The 19,691-nt window shown below is 37.2% G+C and overlaps 1 protein-coding gene across 2 annotated transcripts; it reads right to left on the reverse strand.

Moving 5' to 3' along the window:
- Positions 1-18: 18 nt before the first annotated feature.
- On the reverse strand, positions 19-4,295 carry LOC131153188 (uncharacterized). 2 transcript variants are annotated; one of them, XM_058105324.1, is made up of 8 exons: positions 3,984-4,295; positions 2,345-2,702; positions 2,078-2,149; positions 1,862-1,929; positions 1,590-1,740; positions 767-847; positions 588-677; positions 19-456 (listed from the first exon to the last, which is right to left on the reverse strand). In XM_058105324.1, the coding sequence occupies exons 2-8, from the start codon at positions 2,597-2,599 to the stop codon at positions 367-369; spliced, it is 807 nt and encodes a 268-aa protein (XP_057961307.1). In that variant the 5' UTR covers positions 2,600-2,702; positions 3,984-4,295; the 3' UTR covers positions 19-366. The 2 variants fall into 2 exon arrangements, with proteins under 2 accessions (XP_057961307.1, XP_057961308.1); XM_058105325.1 differs by lacking the exon at positions 3,984-4,295 and adding an exon at positions 3,661-3,915.
- Between the last annotated feature and the right edge of the window lie 15,396 nt (positions 4,296-19,691).

The following is a 19,691-nucleotide window of genomic DNA, read 5'->3' on the forward strand; positions in this document are numbered from 1 at the left end:
TCGTGTTCCACTTAATACTTTGGTAAATGATCATTTGAATATTTTCAATAGAACAGCAATTGCACAATGATATAATTCCTCCATCTTTGATCTCTTGCTTTGTTTTGCTGCAGTGATAATTGTTCATATATACAGTGGAAACAATTTCAATCTGTACATTCTTTTTCTGAAGAGTGCAAAACACACTTGAGAACCTACTTCATAAGTGGAAACTAACAGAATATATGTCAAAGGGAGGTGTTGCCTAGCTTGTTGGTCATAGTCACAGCATACATGTTTTAATTTTTGCCGGGCGACAATCTTGCCGTCCGCGTGCAGTTGGAAGAGGTGCTGTTGTACTTTGGAATATTGCAAGTGATTCCGATTTCACCCAATGTGAACGACATGAGCATGATGCTGTCGGGATGGTTGCTCAGTCTCTTCATCTGATGAAGTGGGTGATGCATCTTGGAGTCGCTAAGATTCACCCAACAAACAGAAGAAAAGATAGTTTGCTAATGAGGTTCACCCTATAATTTGATTCAACTTGATAAATTTGTGGTGCTAGAAATATGAAAGTATAGAATAGTGGCTGCGTGTGGACTTACCCGTTGCTGTAGTCGTCGCTGGATAGCATTGGCTGCTTTCACCATAAGGTAGATTGGCAGAACAATCCCAGCAGTTCGCAAAAGCAATACCTGTTGGCAAGGACTCTAGGTGAGTTTTCATTTAAGAATAGTTCCATAGTTATCATTACAATGTGAAGTTGTGAGGTATTTTTTGTTACCATGAACAGTGGGAAAGAGTACTCCTCGACTCCTGTAATAATGAGGGGAAGCGTGTGACGCAAAATCAGCAGCATCATGAACTGCAGAGGAGAAAATATAATAATGGGTAAGAGTGCTATTGTAAGAATGCTGACAATGAGCCATTCAGTTCCACAACTATATTTTCAGTTCATCTGGTGGACTTTTTTAATTCCAATCCAAATTCAAATTTAGATTTCAAGAAAAAAGAGCTTTCACACATCTTTTGCTACACCTTCTTTTGTCAAACAATTGAACCAATGAACACAACCACATCTTGAAGTGAGACCCTCCTCGCTAGTTACTGATAATCTTCTTTGTTAAGCAATTTATCATTACAAATCTTAATCGAGAAAAAATTCCAACTTTAGGAACTATTTGCTTGGATGAAGGAAAATTTTGTAAGAGGAACATGTTAGCAAACATTGAAAATGTTACCATGAATGAATGGAAATACAAGGGCAGAAAGAATAAAAACTAAATGGAACTTGGGGAAAGTCATCATAGAAAGTTTCATCATGTGTGGCCCAGACCAATGAAGCCACAATGATTCAATCAAAAGTAGAAGGATGACGGAAACTTGTGCAAAGCATAAAAGGTGGGCAAAGGCAGTGAGAAAGGGCAATAAGGTACTTAAGGATATTGCTTCATACAGCAATAAGGCTTCGTTGCATTGAGCTTAAGTTTTCATATAGTTTGGTAATTTTTGTCGATGCCTTTGTTGAATATGAAAATATGGTTTAGGTACTATCTAACTTACAAGTTTTTCTTAGAGAGAGAGAGAGAGAGAGAGAGAGAGATTACGATTAGTGCAACAGAACGACAGCACACCATGCTTCTTGCTGTGGAAGCTGCATACTCATCATAGTCAGGATCAAGGAAATTACGATCGGTTGACACCATTGCTATAAAGCGAGGATTATTCAACTCCCTTGCAGAGATCTCCCAATTTCCCCTGATAAGCAATTGCAGGGTACATTGTTAAAAAATGTCATGTATGTTTCACATCAATGGCAATCCAGAATCCAAATATAAATTTTATAAAAAAAAAAAAAAATGATAACAAATAAGAATACCTGAAGTTCATTGAGATGTCCCTAAACTGGAACACTGGAGGAGGTGCTGTGTAACCTGGCTTAAATTGCTGCAATCCAAGCACAAATAAAACTTAAGATTAAAACTGCTCATCTCCAATTTGCAGGACTAACAATGTGATGATAAGTCTTATAGCAAACTTCTCATAGGAATACAACCATGTTTTTTAAAAATTCAAAGAGAGAAAAATGAGCTACCTGGTGGCAAATTTCACAGAGAGTATCACCCTTCTCATTACACCACCTTTGAACACATCTTCGATGAGCATACTGCAAAAAGCCAGGAAGATTGAAGGACGCTGAGGACTAATCTAGCTTAATCGGATTATACGGGCCAAGAAAAATTATAAAGAACTTAAAAGGGCAGACAGAAATTTATTAAAAGAATTGAGAATACACTGAAATGTCGAAACAATGTAGAGATGGTTCTAATTAAAGCAGTATTTACATTAAAGTTCAACTGACCTTCAAGCTGCCACAGCAAGAGCAAGGTGCCTCCATATTTGCAGCTTCATCCTCATCCTGGCATATCCTACATTCCACCAACTTCCTCGGATACAATCCGTTTCTAAAATCCTTCTTATGCGATGAATCGCCTGCCACTGTGTCGCTAACCACAGAGGGTGCAGCGAGCTTTGATCGGTTTCTGCTCTCGATTGCAGCTTCCAGTGTGGATTCAGTAAGCAACCGATCCACCAGCAATACAAAGTGATCCCCCATCCTCAAAAAGCTGCCAGCAATTTAAGTTTTTGTATATTTGAAGGAAAGCAGATTGCTACAAGAGCCCCCTTTAGCAAGAACTTCTCCTAATGAACCAGAGCTGCTATAAATCAGAAACAAAAACATTTAGTACAGACACATGTATTTGAAGAATTGAATTGAAATGCTGGGATTAATAAAGCAAACAAGATTAAGAAGATCTGGAAGGGCTCCTTTCAGTCAGAACACCTAATGAGTCGGTGACCAAACAAAAATTTGAAAATGGACCCTCACAATGCATGTCTATGGACTATTATAAATGTCATTCAGACTTCTATTATGGCTCCTTTTGGATGTAAAATGAATAACGTGTATTTTTTTATTTATTGATTTACTATTCTCACTTTTTCTTGATTACCATGAGAAAATGGATACTTTTATATTTTTTTCCCTTCAAATTTTCAGACCAGGCTAGAAAAAGGTGAGCGCTGGGATGGGCTTTAGAAAAAGAGAAAATAGGCTTGAATTGGATTGCATGGATCCGTTTAGAAACCAAACCCAGTTGAAAAGCCAAGAATTGTAAGAGTGAATGAAAAGAATAGAATAGGTAAACCAATTAAGGGACTTCATTCCAATCAAAAGCAAAACTGAAGCTTCACCTATGGGACCATACTCAACAAACCACAATATAAGAGTACCAAAAAATTTTCAAGGCAAGGAGACAAGGAGGGAAAAAGGACCACACTAAAAACAAAGGAGCCTTTGCTTTAATTGAACATAAAAAAGAGTTCCAAAGAACTGCCGGCACAATCCAATGAAAAAAAAAAAAAACCAGAGGAATCCAAATGAATTAGAACAAGTAACAGAGACTACGCAGAAGAGAAAACAGAGAACAAAAAAAGAAAAAAAAAAAATCAGAGTCCTCAGTTAATCCAAAGAAAATCACTCGGACACAATTTAAATGAACAGAGCCCCCAGAAGAGAAAACAATAGAAAAAGAAAAAGAAAAACCCCAGGTGTTAAAAACAGAGACTTCAATTAATCAAAAGCCTCACTGCATGCACAATCCAAAGAATACATACCAGACACAATCCAAATGAGTAAAAACAAGAAACGGAGAGCACCCAGAAGAGAAAACAGAGAGAGAACAAAAAAAAAATCTAGAAGTCAAAAGCAGAGGCTTCAATTGATCCAAAACCTCGCAGCAGGCACAATCCAAAAAACAAAAGACATGCCAGACACAATCCAAATGAATGAAAACAAGAAAAGGAGAGCACCCAGAAGAGAAAATAGAGAGAAACAAAAACAAGGAGTTCAAACAATCCAAAGCCTTAAACAGAGAAACACCAACATAAGAAGAGATTCAGATACAGGGAAAGAAGGATGAGGAAGAAATTGAACTTACAAGAAGGGAATCGAATATGTCCAAGCTAAGAAAGGTTTCCCCCTTTTTGCTCTCAAGCTTTCTGCGGAGAAAAGGGAAGAGCTTAAGGTTGATTAGAACGGAAAAGGAGAGATTTGGAAGGAAGCAAGAGATGAAGTGTGAAGGGGTTGTAGTCAGACTCAGAAGCTTACAGGCCACAAAGCAAACAACATTTATAGCGTTTGAACACAGACGTGTCTCTTCTTCTCATTGCATGAGTAGTTTGTACGGTTACAGAGACGAGATGGAAGATGAAAAGCCAAAGAGAAGAGGAAGGATGGAGATTCTAACGGCAAACTCACCGCCGCCACGTTTTGCCCTTTTACCTCTCCTCTTTGACGTTCAGACAATCCGACTCCCCCCGACACGTGTCGGTCTTATTTCCCGAATCACCAGATAACCTTTTTTATGGATTAAAATTCTCGTGACTTTTCTTTTTCTTTCTTTTTAAATAATAATAAACTGTAGAGATCCGGCTGAATGATGTCGTTTTAATATTCACGTATAGATGTGTCTTAGCTTAAGTAAATGCATATTTAATTTTTTTTCTAAAATAGAAGACCTTTTAGATTTCCATTATATTTTTGTGATTTTAAGGAACTATTTAAAATTTCCTTATTAGATATTCTGAATTTAATATATTTTTGATCCGGGATGATCTATGATTATGGATAATCTACATCATATATTATCGCTAATTCTTACGTCATTGATAAACATATATATCGTTAATACATGTATGTAGATGATAATTTTCTATATATCTTTATCAATAAAATTATATTAATATAAAAAAATAAAGAAATTAGAATAAATTTAGGGGTGGCAAAACGGATCAAAAGCCAACAGGTGACTTGTGACCCATCTGTTTAAATCGGGTTCGGCTTTAATAGAAGTTGACCCGTTTATAAACAGGTCAACTTGAGTCCGACCCATTTAATAAACAGATTAGTCAAGTTTGAGTTTGGTGTCCGCCAAGTGACCCGTTTAATTATATATATTACATTAAAAAAAATAATGATTAAAGAGCTATATTATTTTCTACATTTTATGTTTTTTTGTTAAGATATTAACAAATAAAATTAAAGAGTGTTGTTTTTTTTTTTATCTAAAAAAAATGTCACATTATATGAAATTTTTTAAAAAAATTAAAGACAAATAAATTATATTTTTAAATGGGTTGCTAACGAGTACCCGTTTGTGACCCGTTTATCAAACGGGTGAATTTCGGTTTATATGTTAGTCAGTTGTTAGCAAACGGGTCAACTCGAACACAAACCCATTTACGACTTGCTCAAACCCGACCTGCTAAAACGTTTTTCCAACCCTAAATAAATTCTGCCTAAAAATATTTCATTATATTCAATATTTAAAAAAAAATTTGACAAAATAATTTCTTATTTTATTTAAATTTTAATTAATTTCATTTTGTTTGATTTCCTAAAATCAAACAGTAAATATGTCTTGTCATGATAAAGGGACAATCCTAGTTTGAACCCAATTTTTTCCTGATTTAACTTTTTAAAAAATATATATATTAAATAATGCTTCATTTTTGCATATGTTTATCTAGACCGTAACACGTATAAAATCTTAAATCTCGCTACTTTGAGTAACGAGATTACGTCAGATTCCCAGAATGAGGTATTATTTAATATTTTTTTTTAAAAAAGAATGTTAAACCGGGAAAAAACTTAGTTTGAACCCCCACAACACATATATTCACATTTTTTAGCAATATTTTAATTGATTATTTATTGTTTTTGTGGTTATTAATTGATTTTTTATTAATACAAATTGCTTAAAATATTTTTGGTACTCTTGATTGAGTTCTAATTTCTATTAAATATTTTTAATCATTTTATAATTTGTATTCTACAATTCAACATCTTTTTTTGTCATCTCTTATTGTTTTTTACTTGGATTTTTCTTAATTATTACTTTCTATTATTAATACTAACTTATTTGATCATTTTCATCATGATTATTAATATAATTATTATTATTTGAACAAAAGTCAATACATGTTTCAGCTTTTTAATTTTTTCGCAGCAAATAATTTAAAATTTTTTACAATAAATGTTTCGAATTAGTTGAATTCGAAATGATGGTTTACTAATATTTTGATCGTTGTTAAAACTTTGATATTGTTCATAAATCAATTGGATATTTTGAACTATTATGATTCAATAGATAAGAAAATGATATGATGTTTTGAGAGAGAGAGAGGGCGAGGGGTATGTCTTGACTGGTGAATGCTGATTGCTGTAGGTGGAAGTCGTTCAGACTTGTTCCACCTGCTCCCTCTCCATGCCTGCCAAAAAAGAAAAGAAAAGAAAAGAAAAGAAAATACAATTGGAGTAAAAATCAAGGTGTAGGGGGTTTGGTTGGTGACTGTCCCGCCCCCAGAGCAGAGCAGAATCCTCCCTCATCTCACCCATCATCCATGAAGTCAAACTCCATCTTAATTCTTCTCACCCAATTTCCCTCTCCCCAATTACAAAGTGCAATATCATACTAGTTTCATTATTATTATTATTATTTTGTTTCCTTTTTATGGTAAAAGACACTAATCTTTTGTACAGTTTAATAAAAAGCGAGAACATTTTTTAATATTTTACTTTTACTTTTTAAAAAAAAAAAATGAGGTTTATATCTTTTTGACAAATCTCAGAGAATGTCCTTACAATTCTTGAAAGACATCGTTGAGATTTTTAAAACTTTAAGAGAAATCTTTATTTTTCTGCCAAATCTCAAGGTTGGTTGGGGTCTTTTGTTCTTTTTTTTTTTTGGAGTTATATGAAGGAAAATTTCTAACCCCTCCCTTTAAATCGTCTTCATGTCAATATTTGAGTCTAAAACATTTTTGACCCCTTCATTTAGGAATGTAAAATTCAAAACTTGAATTTTTGATTTATGATTTAAAATTGTATTGAATTTATTCTAAAATTTATTTAAATTCAAATTTAAGGGTAAATTACACCAATTGTTTAGAAATTGCATCAATTGTCTAGTAACCTTTTGTAGGGAATTAACACGAAATTCTCAAATCTTGTGAGAAACAAAATAGAGAAAATACACATCAAAGAAAAACCAATCACACGCACAAGATAGTACGTACGTGATTTGGCAATTTGCTTACGTCCACAGAGTTGCAGGAATTTTACTATTGTTAGGGAAAATTACAGAGTGCGGATCTCTCTCAGAAAACTGCGTCTCTCTCTCTCTCTCTCAAACTACTGCGATGGCTCCAACCCTAATCACCGAAAAACAATAGTTTTATATCCTGCGCACAGGATTCACAATGGGCTACAAAACGGACAAAAAAATTTTTCCCACCCCCATGAGTATCAGCCCAAGCCTTCACTCCATGAACTAAGCCTTAAGATTAAAATCTCTCATTAAAAAAACCACGCACCATTAATTCAGGTTGGATCATCATCCGGATCAACACACAACCAGGTTCCACAAAAGCCCAACACCTTTGGCATAATTGTAATTAAATTTGAAAAGTTTAATCTGTTGCACTTTAAACTATTTGGTTCAATTTAAATCATCTTGCTGTGCATGCATAAGAAAGGAATTTGGAACTTTTGCTTATACAAAAGGTCATTTTGCTGATGAGTAGGAGCACCAGTTGAGAGAGCCAATTATTCGCTACGAACTAGGGCAAATCTTAACAATTAGTTTATCCTTACCTCCCAAAGGGTGTGTTTTTTTGTTTTTGGTTACATAGGAACTCCAACCACCAATAAACCCTTCAGACCCCCTGGTGCGGTATCAAACCTACGTACCAGCGTCCTCCCCCTAGGTTTAACTGATCAGGTAAAGTCTGAAATGCGGACACGGCTTCTGTGCATCAGTTGGACGTTCGGCCAACCCGACCCTCGGGACACATCTTCATTACTATCCACGGTCCCCGCTGGCTCACATAGAACACTCACCATCCATGGTCCCCACTGACTCATATAGTAAACTCTCACCATCCACAGTCCCCGCTGGCTCACAGAGTAAATAATCACCATCCACAGGTACCGCTGATTCCGTGAGTGTATCTACCTAAAATTAAACCCCCGATGCTCCTTACGTGCTGATGTCTTTCCACTGTGTCATACATATAATTGTTGTAATATAATTATTCTATAATTTACATTAAAAATATATTGTCTTCCACACAAAGCATAGACAAAATAACTAATATTTCTAAATTTTATCATAGAAATATCGTATTCCATGTGAATGGAATAATGTAAATTTTTTTTGCAAGAGTAGACATTATATTATATATATATATATATATATATATATATATAATATTATTACACCCTTATACAAATTTTATATTTTATATTTCATTCTACTTATATGAAAATATATTTCGTGAATTAAGCATAAACTTAGGATTTAGTAGGAATTTTAGTTTCTCTAAATGTGATGGAATCCAATTTACCTATAGCAAATGATGGTGGATTATTACATCTTATATAATTTTAGATGATCAACACATGCCTACAATCATAACTACATTTATAATGAGTTTATTTTTAAAACAACGTCAAATATCAATAAAACCTTAAAAAGTGTAATTAATTATTTATGTTGACATTATATTCATTAATATTAAAATTTTTTAGAAATTTTATAAATTCAATGTATACAATTAGATTTCTAAAGGAGAATAATCACGCATTATGAGAATTCATTTTTTTTTTTCTAATTTTTTGGTTAAAAAAAATTCATCTATTTTTATGACCTTTATGGATTTAATATTATTGATATGCCTTAGACTTAATTCTTGTTGTATTGATAAAGCTATTAATTGTAAATTTTTTTTATTTTCAAAATCATTGCATTGTCAGCTCAATATGCCTTTGAAAAATTTTGATTTTATTTAGAAGAAATTGCCGATATATCCCAAATATACCAACGTCAAATAGTCAATCTGCAGCATTAAGGCACAACAACAATCAAGGTCATCATCGCTTAAGGACAACTGCTCTGAAAGGGTTAACCCCATATAGGTCAAAGTGATTCATGCCCGCACCACAGACAGCTGGTGTCAGTTCCTTAAAGGCCAGAGCAATTCATGCCCACGATATAGCTCGCCAATAAATGACCATACATTCTTGGGTCAACTTCTGCCACTATAAATGGGGACTCGGGCGAGAAGCCAAGGTATCTCATTCATAACCACACTTTACTATTGCATATCACCTCTCTGAAGCAGTCCCTTACTTAGGCATCAAAGAGATCCCCCGAAGTACACCCCAGGTTCTCCAAGTCACGTTTGTTTTCATCCATTTCAGGTTTTTGAAAATCGGAAGGCTCGTCGAAGGTCATCGCATTTTTATCCCGCAAAAGTTGGCACCGTCTATGAGAACTTTTTCTAAGAGGTGCTCATTCTACTTCCAACATCCAATTCTCAAATCATGACAACAACCAACGATTCTAGCTCCAGTCTAGCCACCGGTAATCAATAACCCCAATCCGTTCACTCCACGCACCGGGGATTGTTCGGGAGTTACAAGGGAGGAATTTCTTGCCTTCCAAAGAATAATGGAGGCCTCCTAGAAGAATATGGATGACATGTTTAACATGCTCTTACAGCAAAAGAGTCATGTTGCCCCCCGCCAGCAGCCGAGTAACCTTGACTCGTAGAAGAAAGCGAAAAACGCGAAGGAGAGTAACGAAAAAACTAACTCCGCAAAGAAGGTGGAGGATGTGAACAGCGTAGGAGTCAATGAGCAACGGTCGAATGAGTTAGAGAAGAGGATAAAGAAGATAGATCAGCTAGAAAAAATGATGAAAGAGGGACGAAACAACCCCTTCTATGGAGAAACTTCACTAAAGTCTTCAGATCCACCTTTCACCAAAGACGTGATGGAGGTCCCACTGCCCAACAAGTTCAAGATGCCAACTTTCGAAAGGTATGAAGGCTCAACTGACCCAGTTGATTACCTGGATACCTTCAAGGTATTGATGCAATTGTGAGGCGCACTTGATGCCATCATGTGCCATGCATTTTCTGTCACCATTACAGGAAATGCCACGGCTTGGTATTGAATCATTAAGCCTGGATCGATCAGATCTTTCTTTGAGATGAAGCAGTAGTTCACTGGCCATTTCATTAGTAGTCAAAGGATCACCAAGACCACAACCCATCTAATGAGTATGGTTCAAGGAGAACGGGATACATTGAAGAAGTTTATACTCCGCTTCGTCACAGCAACCCTAGAGATCCGCAACCTAGATCATGGGGTGGCACTGGTGGCCTTAACCACGACCCTCCAATCCAGAGCCTTCCTATACTCGTTAGGGAAGAAGCCACCAGCCGACATGGGAGAGTTGATGGCTAGGGCAATGAAATACATCAACTTAGAGGAAGTGATGGATACGAGAAGTGACCGTATCGAGTTAAAAAGAAAAGGCGCCAAAGAGTTTAGGGAATCTTCCAAAGTTGGGAATAGACAGGAGAATAGCAAGCCACAAAACAGCTCCAAGGGGAACATGACATACCAGTAAGTTTCAAACTTATACTCCCCTAAACGCACATCGAACTAATGTACTAATGCATATAAGAGAGAAGGGGTATACACTTTAAAAGAATTAAGGGGAAAGGAGATAAAAAACACATGGAACTTTGATATGTTAAAGAAGTACTACTCTTGAAATTCCATTACTCAAAAAGTTGTACAACAGAAATAAAATTCTATTACTCAAAAGATTGTAGAACAGAATTAAAAGGTTTCAACAGCCAAAGTGTACTATCAAATATACAATAAGACGACAAGCTTATCTCTTTAATCATCAGCTTTACTCCCTTCCCCGATCTCCTCTTCAATATCCTCGGTCTTATCCATCTCCTCCCCCAATTCTGGGCTTTCATTGTTGTAACCATATAAGCGCACACCATCCAGAGAAAGGTTAAGATGCATCATCTTGACTTGCTCTCGGCACCTCCGAAAGCCTTTGTGGTAAGTCTGGGTAGTATCGAAGATGAACTGCTTTGAAGTTCGATACTCTAATACAACGGCGCTAGTGGTAGCAGCAGCAGCAGCAGGGATTTCCTTACTTCGGATATTCTATATCTCCTCTCGTAGAGCCTTATCGCAGCGATCTGCATCTGCACAGGCCTCATGCAGCTCGTTCTATGTAGCAACGTATTTATCCCTAGCCTCCAAGGTCTACCGATACATCTCAGCTACCTTCTTCTCTTGGACCAACACCATAGTCGCCATCTATAAACAATACAAGGTTGGCATGAATCAGGAGCAGTAAAACAAAATCATAGGTTAAAAAAAAAAAAAAAAAACAACGGTACCTGGTACGTAGTATGTTGTATTGTTGTAGACAGATGGTCAGGGAGAGAACATTGATCTGCCACAAGGTCTTCCACATGCACCGCACAACGCAAAGCAAGACAAGTAAGTGTGGGCTTGTGAAAGATGCCCCCCTCCCCCTAAAGTAGTGGGCACCGGTGGATCCACATGAGTTTGGGGCTCACACTTTGCCATAGAAGCTTCCTCCATCTCAGAGGAATCACCCAGAAAGTCCCTTTTATTCATCTTCTTCTTTTTTCTAGATCTCTATTTTTTCGCCTCGAGCATCAGAGCCTTATACTTATTGAAGTCCATGTATGCAAAGACAAAAGAGAAGGAGGTAATAAAACCGATCGCAACAAAGATATAAATGAAAATAAGGGAAGGAAGAGACTTGGGGAGATGAGACTAAGCCCACACTGCACATTGTTCCTCTAGCAGCTTGTCGTGAGGAACAATACCACGCTAACAGCTATCTCGCAAGTCCTTAAGGATGGCCTGCTGTAACGACCTGATTTTCCATGAAATTTGTTTTATTCTAATATAAATAATTGTGAAATTTCACTGCTTTGATACCTTTTAATATAAATCAAACCCTCATCTCGGTCCAGATAGAACCCATGAAATTTAAGACATAACAAACAACCTAAGCAGCGAGAAGCTGATCTCATAAAACCATAACCATATATATACAATACCAGAATGTCTAAATATTTCCCAAAATATACAAACACAACTATTCCCAAAGATACCCTCAACTGAAACTAGGGCTATACAAAAATAACCACCCAAAATACTCACCCTATAGATAGGGCAATACTGTAGCCCCTTCTATCTGCAAGAGTGATCTGCTCACCTAGTTGGATCACCTGAAAAATGTTAAATCACTGGGATGAGATGATGCTCAGTAAGATGAAATATGCTATTGCTAGTGTGTGGCTAATGAGTTACATATTATAAAATCTGATTTAGAAATACCATAGATAATTGAAACTGTGAAAGCATGTATACATGACGTATAGTATATCTCATACCTATGTTACTTAACATAACTGTCTTTATGCATTTTCTATTCATAATACTTCTAACATTCATAGATACGTCTACTGATTCTGTAAATCTGATTATACATATAATAATTGTGAAAATTCCCCTAGATGGATAACTATATGTCATGATTTAACCCCTAATGACTGGGTTGTGCGGCCCATAGGTGGGACCTATCACTGGTTGGCCTACTAGGATAAGTCACTATGCTCTGAAAGTTTGATCTACCTCCTCAACCCTAACTTATGGGGAGCCTATCCACTACATAGACACGATCGACTATTGTAAATCCACATACTATCTGAGTTATGTGGTTGCACTTTGAACTGTAAATAGGTACGGTACCATGCTCTGTAAACTGAAATGTAATGGTCCATCAAGGCCTGATACTATATAATACATCTTTATATAAAATCTATTTGTTTTACCATGATTCTGTATAACTGTATTAACCATGACGCTGTATTAAACTGTATTTCTGTATGTCATGGTTTTGTAAAACTGTATAATCATGGTACTATGAAAATTGTAAAAACATATTCCTGTCTGTATATACTATAAATCTGCATATCATGATTTTATAGAAACTATATAATCGTAGTTCTGAAAAAAAAAAAAAAAAAAAAAAAAACTGTGTATAATTCTGCACCATATTTATATTCCCATGCCACACAATATTTAAAACTCATTAAACATAATTTATAAAATTTGTATAAGTTCCTACTCTGAAAACCCATAAACATATACTATATTTTACTGATAAAAATCTTTATTTAAACTAGCATAGCATATTTCCCTTACCTGACTACTGGAAAGTGCCTAGTATGACTGGTCCTACATCCGCAGGATTCCCTATTAAACACCTTGAAAACAACATCTCTCAGAACAAAATTTTAGTATTTCTCTACGTACTCAATTTCTTATAACTATGGAAAAACCAAAATTTAAATAAAAGGTCTTACCTTGAATTTGGGATGAAATCCAAAGTAGTCCCACCAACAATCCACTCCAGCAGACTTGAAGAAAACTTCCCCAGGAGTGTCGTGGTGGCCTCAGATCGTCAAACTGGCAAGAATCCAGCCCGAAAACTTAGAGATAAGATGGAAGAGATGAACATGAGAGAGAATAGGGTTTTGTGCGTGAGATTTATGGCTGAAAAATTAAGTTTAGGCTATTTATACACTAGCCTTCCTTGATGAGCCACGTCACTTCATCGACGAGGTTAAGAAGGAAGTTTCTCCACCAATGCTCATTCCTTATCGATGAAATTCAGAGCTGAAAATAGCCTCTCGGTATCTTCTCGTCGACGAGACACGTGTCCCCATCAATGAGCCCCACATGTGTGCTCGTCGACAAACTCCTTGTGTTCGTCGACAAGGCCCTATTTGAATTCCTTTTTCTCCCCTCCTTCTATTATTAAATCACGATAATTATGCAGGTCTTTATATTCTCCCCTCCTTATAAAAATTTCATCCTCAAAATTTACTATTTGTATCATACACTATTATTTGAAGAAAATTGTCTACTTATTTCATTACTTACCCTCACTTATGGTGGAGGAATACCGTGGTTACATAAGTAGTTCTGGGAGATTACAATTATGACCATAAAAGAAAAATTCTCCCAAAATCAAAGACACTACCTATCCTATACTCTACATTACAATTACACCGTACTAAATAAAATAGAATTAACATTACTTTAACTTACAAATTACTGTTGTATTCCACTAAATAGATGTGGGTATTTCTATCTGATTTTATCTTCAAGCTCCCAAGAAGCTTCTTCTATCGCATGATTTATCCACAGAACTTTTACTAGTGGTATCTTCTTACTACGCAATTCCTGTTCTTTTCTATCTAAGATCTGCACTAGAGTTTCCTCATATGCTAGAGCATTACTGAATTCTAATTATGCGTAACTGATAATATAGGAAGGATCTGGGACGTATTTCCTTAACATAGAAATATGAAATACGTTATGTATTTTGAATAGAGTTGGTGGTAAAGTTAGTTGATAGGCAACTGACCCAATCTTCTCAAGTATCTCAAATGGGACAATAAACCTAGGACTCAACTTACCCTTTTTCCCACACCTTATGACTCCCTTCAGTGGTGCTATTTTCAGAAACACGTGGTCACCCACTTCAAATTCCAATTCTTGGCGGCGAGTATCTGCTTACTTTTTCTGCCGACTTTGTGCTACACTGATTCTATCTTGAATAAATTAGATTTTATCATATGCCTGTTGTACTATTTCTGGCCACAAAACTCACCTCTCACCTAGCTCACTCCAGTATAAAGGAGAACAACACCTCCTACTATAAAACGCTTCATAAGGTGCCATGCCTATGCTAGCCTGATAGCTGTTGTTGTAGGCAAACTCCATCAGTGGCAAATACTGGGTCCAGCTAACCCAAAAATCCAATACACACGCTCATAGCATATCCTTAAGTACCTGGATCATTCTCTCTGTCTAACCATCTGTCTGAGGATGGAAAGTTGTACTGAATGTTAACTAAGACCCCAAAGCCTCCTGCAAGCTCTTCCAGAAATGTGATGTAAAGCGTGGATCATGGTCTGAGACTATAGATACTGGTATTCCATGGGGTCGAGCAATCTCCTAAATGTATATCCCTGCCAATTTGTTCATAGGGTAGTTAACTTTAATGGGTAGAAAATGAGCTGTTTTCGTCAACTGATCAACAACTACCCAGATGGCATTCTGACCATGCGGTGTCGGCGGTAGCCTAGTAACAAAATCCATGGATATGTGATCCCACTTCCACTTGGGAATGTAAAGTGGCTGCAACTGCCCAGCCAGCCTCTAGTGCTCAGCCTTAACTTGCTGACACATCAAGAACTGTTGTACAAATTATGCAATCTAACTCTTCATGCCACTCCACCAGAAATACTCCCGCAAATCCCTTTACATTTTAGTACTACCTAGATAAACCGTGTATAGAGATTTGTGAGCCTCATTTAGAATCGTTCTCCTAATATCATCATCCGCAAGCACACACAATATAGTGTGAAACCTTAGAGTCCCGTCATCAGAAATGCTAAATTCCTCTCCTTGATCGAATACTCTAGCTATTACCTCTGCTAATTCTGGGTCATTCCCCTAAGCAACTTTTATCTTTTCATATAGCGTAGGTTGCACAACAAGGCTGGCAATAAATGTCTGAGGATTATCCTCCACTAACTCCACGCTATGCTTTTCCAAGTCCATCTGAATTGGGTGTTGAATTACTACTGCTAACTGCGTTGTACCCTCTGATTTATGGCTCAGTGCATCAGCTACCACATTTGCTTTACTTGGGTGGTAGCTGATGGTGCAATTATAATCCTTGATGAGTTCTAACCATCTCCTTTGCCGCATATTCAACTCTTTTTGCGTAAAGAAGTACTTTAAACTTTTATGGTCAGAAAATATTTCACATCTCTCACCATACAAGTAATGCCTCCAAATCTTTAGTGCGTGTACCATTGCAACCAATTCCAGATCATGAGTAGGGTAGTTCTTTTCATACTCTTTCAACTTCCTGGAAGCATATGCTACCACCCTACCATGCTGCATCAATACAAAGCCAAACCTTTTCAAATACGCGTCACTGTAAATTACATAATCATCACCTCCTAATGGAATCATCAGTACTAGTGTAGTGACGAGCCACTGCTTTAATTCTTGAAAACTCTGCTCGCATTCACCATCCCATGCAAACCTAGCGCTTGGTTAAACGCGTGAGAAGCCCTAATAAGGTTGAAAACCCTTCAACAAATTGACAATAATAAACTGCTAGCCTTAAGAAACTTCTAATTTCCTGAACATTTTTTGGCCTGTTCCAATTCACCGCCGCATCAATTTTACTGGGATCCACTAAAATACCATCCCCTGAGATCATGTGACCTAAAAACGATACTTTGTCTAACCAAATTCGCATTTACTAAACTTGACATACAACTTCTTCTCCCTAAGCGTCTGCAGTACCTGTCTCAAGTGCACCCCATGATCTTCAAAACTCCTCGAGTAAACCAGTATATCATCAATAAAAACCACAACAAACTAGTCTAAATACTGGTGAAAGACTCTATTCATCAAGTCCATAAACACAGCTGGGGCATTCGTCTAACCAAATGGCATAACGAGGAATTTATAGTGCCCATACTTGGTCCTGAAGGTTGTCTTCGAGACGTCTTGCTTTTACCCTCACTTGATGATAGCCTGATCCGAGGTCAATCTTGGAATATACTCATGTACCCTGTAGCTGATTAAACAAATCATCTATATGGGGTATAGGATGCTTGTTCTTAATAGTTACCTTGTTTATCTCCCTATAATAAATACACATCCTCATAGACCCATATTTCTTCTTTGCGAACAACACTGGAGCTCCCCATGGTGATGCACTAGGTCATATAAATCCCCTATCCAGCAGGTTTTGCAAATGATCCTTTAATTCTCCCAATTCAGCTGGAGCCATACAATAAGGAACCTTAGAGATCGGCACTATCCTTGGAGGTAAATCTATAGCAAAATCTACCTCACGGTCGGGAGGCAACCCAAGTAGCTCTTCTGAAAAAACATCTAAAAATTCCCTTACCACTAGTGTACTATCAAGCTTCGATTCATTTTCTGATACCTCCTATACAAAATCCATAAACCCCTGACTTTCGTCCAGGAGCAATCTGCTCGCTTGCACGGCTGACACTAACTGAGACGAAGCACATACACGTGAGCTTACAAATCTGAATTCTTGCTTGCCAGGGGGTCTAAAAATTACTTCTTTTTTATGACAATCAATACTGGCGTGATTAACTACCAACCAATCCATACCTAGTATTACATCAAACCCATACATATCTAATACGATCAGGTCAACTGGTAACACTCTCCCCTGAATTTCTATTGGGTAACCCCTGAGCACTTTTTGACACCTCCTCACTGACCCTGATGGTGAAGCTACTGACAAATCTACATCTAATAACTGGGTCTCATTTCCAGACAATTTGATGTAAGTTGTAGAGACAAAGGAATAAGTAGCACCTGAATAAAATAAGACAATAACTTGATATGGTAGAATAGTAAAACTACCTGTCACTACATCTGTGGTAGTCTCAGCATCACCCGACGCCAAAGCATAAACCCTCACCAGGGATACATTCCTCTGCTGGCCTCCACGAGGCACCTGATAACCTCCCCGATAAGGTCTGGGAGCTAGGACCTAGATCGGCTGTCTTGGGCATGCTTGTGCTATATGCTCGGGTCTCCCACAACGATAGCAAACATCTCTCCCTACCTGACACTCCCCCAAATGTCGTTTCCCACACGTTTGACACTCTGGGTAGGTCTGCATACCTTAATTCTCACAAGGTCCTGTTGTCTATCTCTAATCTCCCCTATAACGATCTCCTCTCCATGGGCCCCGATTGGAACCTGCTTGAAAATCCTAAGGCATGGGCCTCTTTCTCTAACTCTGAGCTGCAATACCTCTCTGCATGCCACTCTTAATAACCGCAGTCCTATCTACGACCTCCGTAAATGTCTGAGCCCGAAAACCAATAACCTGCACAAACAAGTTCTGTCTTAAACCTTCTTCAAACTTTCTTGCCATTTTCTCTTCGGATGGTTCCAAATATGGGGCAAATCGAGAAAACTCAATAAATTGAGCTGCGTACTGAGACACTATCATCTGCCCCTGGACTAAGTGTATAAACTTTGCTTCCTTCGCGCTCCGAATGATAGTAGGGAAATATCACTCAAAGAATAGCTCCTTGAATCAACTCCATGTCACTGGCACTGGATCCGACCTCTGCTCCTCAATCAACCTCACTGATCTCCACCAGCATTTTGTCTCTCCTTTCAGTTTAAACACCGCAAATACTACCTTCTCCTCAATCAACCTCACTGATCTCCACCAGCATTTTGTCTCTCCTTTCAGTTTAAACACCGCAAATACTACCTTCTGTTTGTCTGTATATGAAAGCACTGCCAACGTCTTTTCAATGTCCTGGACCCAATTTTCAACTATAATTGGGTCAGCTCCTCCAACAAAATATGGGGGCTTCATCAGCATAAACAGCTTGATTGTACAGCTACACTCCCCTAAGCTCCTGGTCATCTCAGCCATTACATGCTAGGTGACGTTGCACAATACTGCATCAGTATCTTCACCTCCCATACTCGAAGGTCTTGGTCCGTCTCCCCCAGCATTCGTACCACTGTTTCCTAGGTCCATCCTGAAAAACAAAGAACACGCTTTAAAGACCCTATCTCCCAAGAAAACCTATTCTATTTCATTCAACTGAAATCCCATATTCATACTTAACTATTCCCCCTGTTCTAAATTCAAAATCAAATCCTATAACCCAGACACACGACCTGAAAATAGTTTACTATGGCTTTCTTGAAATCGTCACCCTAGAAAAGACATAGAAACCATGAAAATATTGTACCTAGATTATAGAATAAAACCTCAAATTCTTTCCTATACTCTTGTATTGCTTCCGCTGCACTCTAGAATCTATAGAACCTAGCAACCTAGGCTCTGATACCAAATTGTAACGACCTGATTTTCCATGAAAATTTTTTTTACACCAATATAAATAATTGTGAAATTTCACTACTCTGATACCTTTTAATATAAATCAAACCCTTATCTCGATCCAGATAGGACCCATGAAATCTGAGACATAACAAACAACCTAAGCACCGAGAAGCTGATCTTATAAAACCATAACCATATATATATATATATACAATACCATAGTGTCAGAATATTTTCCAAAATATAAAAAAACAACTATTCCCAAAGATACCCTGAACTGAAACTAGGGCTATATAAAAATACCACCCAAAATACTCAACCTACAGATAGGGCAGTACTGTAGCCCCCTCTATCTGCGAGCCTGATCTGCTCACCTAACTGGATCACTTGAAAAATTTTAAATCACTAAGATGAGACGATGCTTAGTAAGATGAAATATGCTATTACTAGTGTATGGAAAATAAGTTACATATTGTAAAATATGATTTAGAAATACCATAGATAATGAAACTGTGAATGCATGTATAAATGACTTATAGTATATCTCATTCCTATGTTACTTAACATAACTTTCTTTAGGCATTTTCTATTCATAATACTTCTAATATTCATAGATACGACTACTGATTCTCTAAATCTGATTATACATATAATAACTATGAAAATCCCCCTAGATGGATAACTGTATGTCATGATTTAACCCTTCATGACTGGGTTGTGCGGCCCGTAGGTGGGATGTATCACTGGCTGGCCTACCAGGATAAGTCACTATGCTCC

The sequence above is a fragment of the Malania oleifera genome, chromosome 4 (assembly GCF_029873635.1).
Source record: "Malania oleifera isolate guangnan ecotype guangnan chromosome 4, ASM2987363v1, whole genome shotgun sequence".
In the NCBI taxonomy this organism is placed as follows: Eukaryota; Viridiplantae; Streptophyta; class Magnoliopsida; order Santalales; family Ximeniaceae; genus Malania; species Malania oleifera.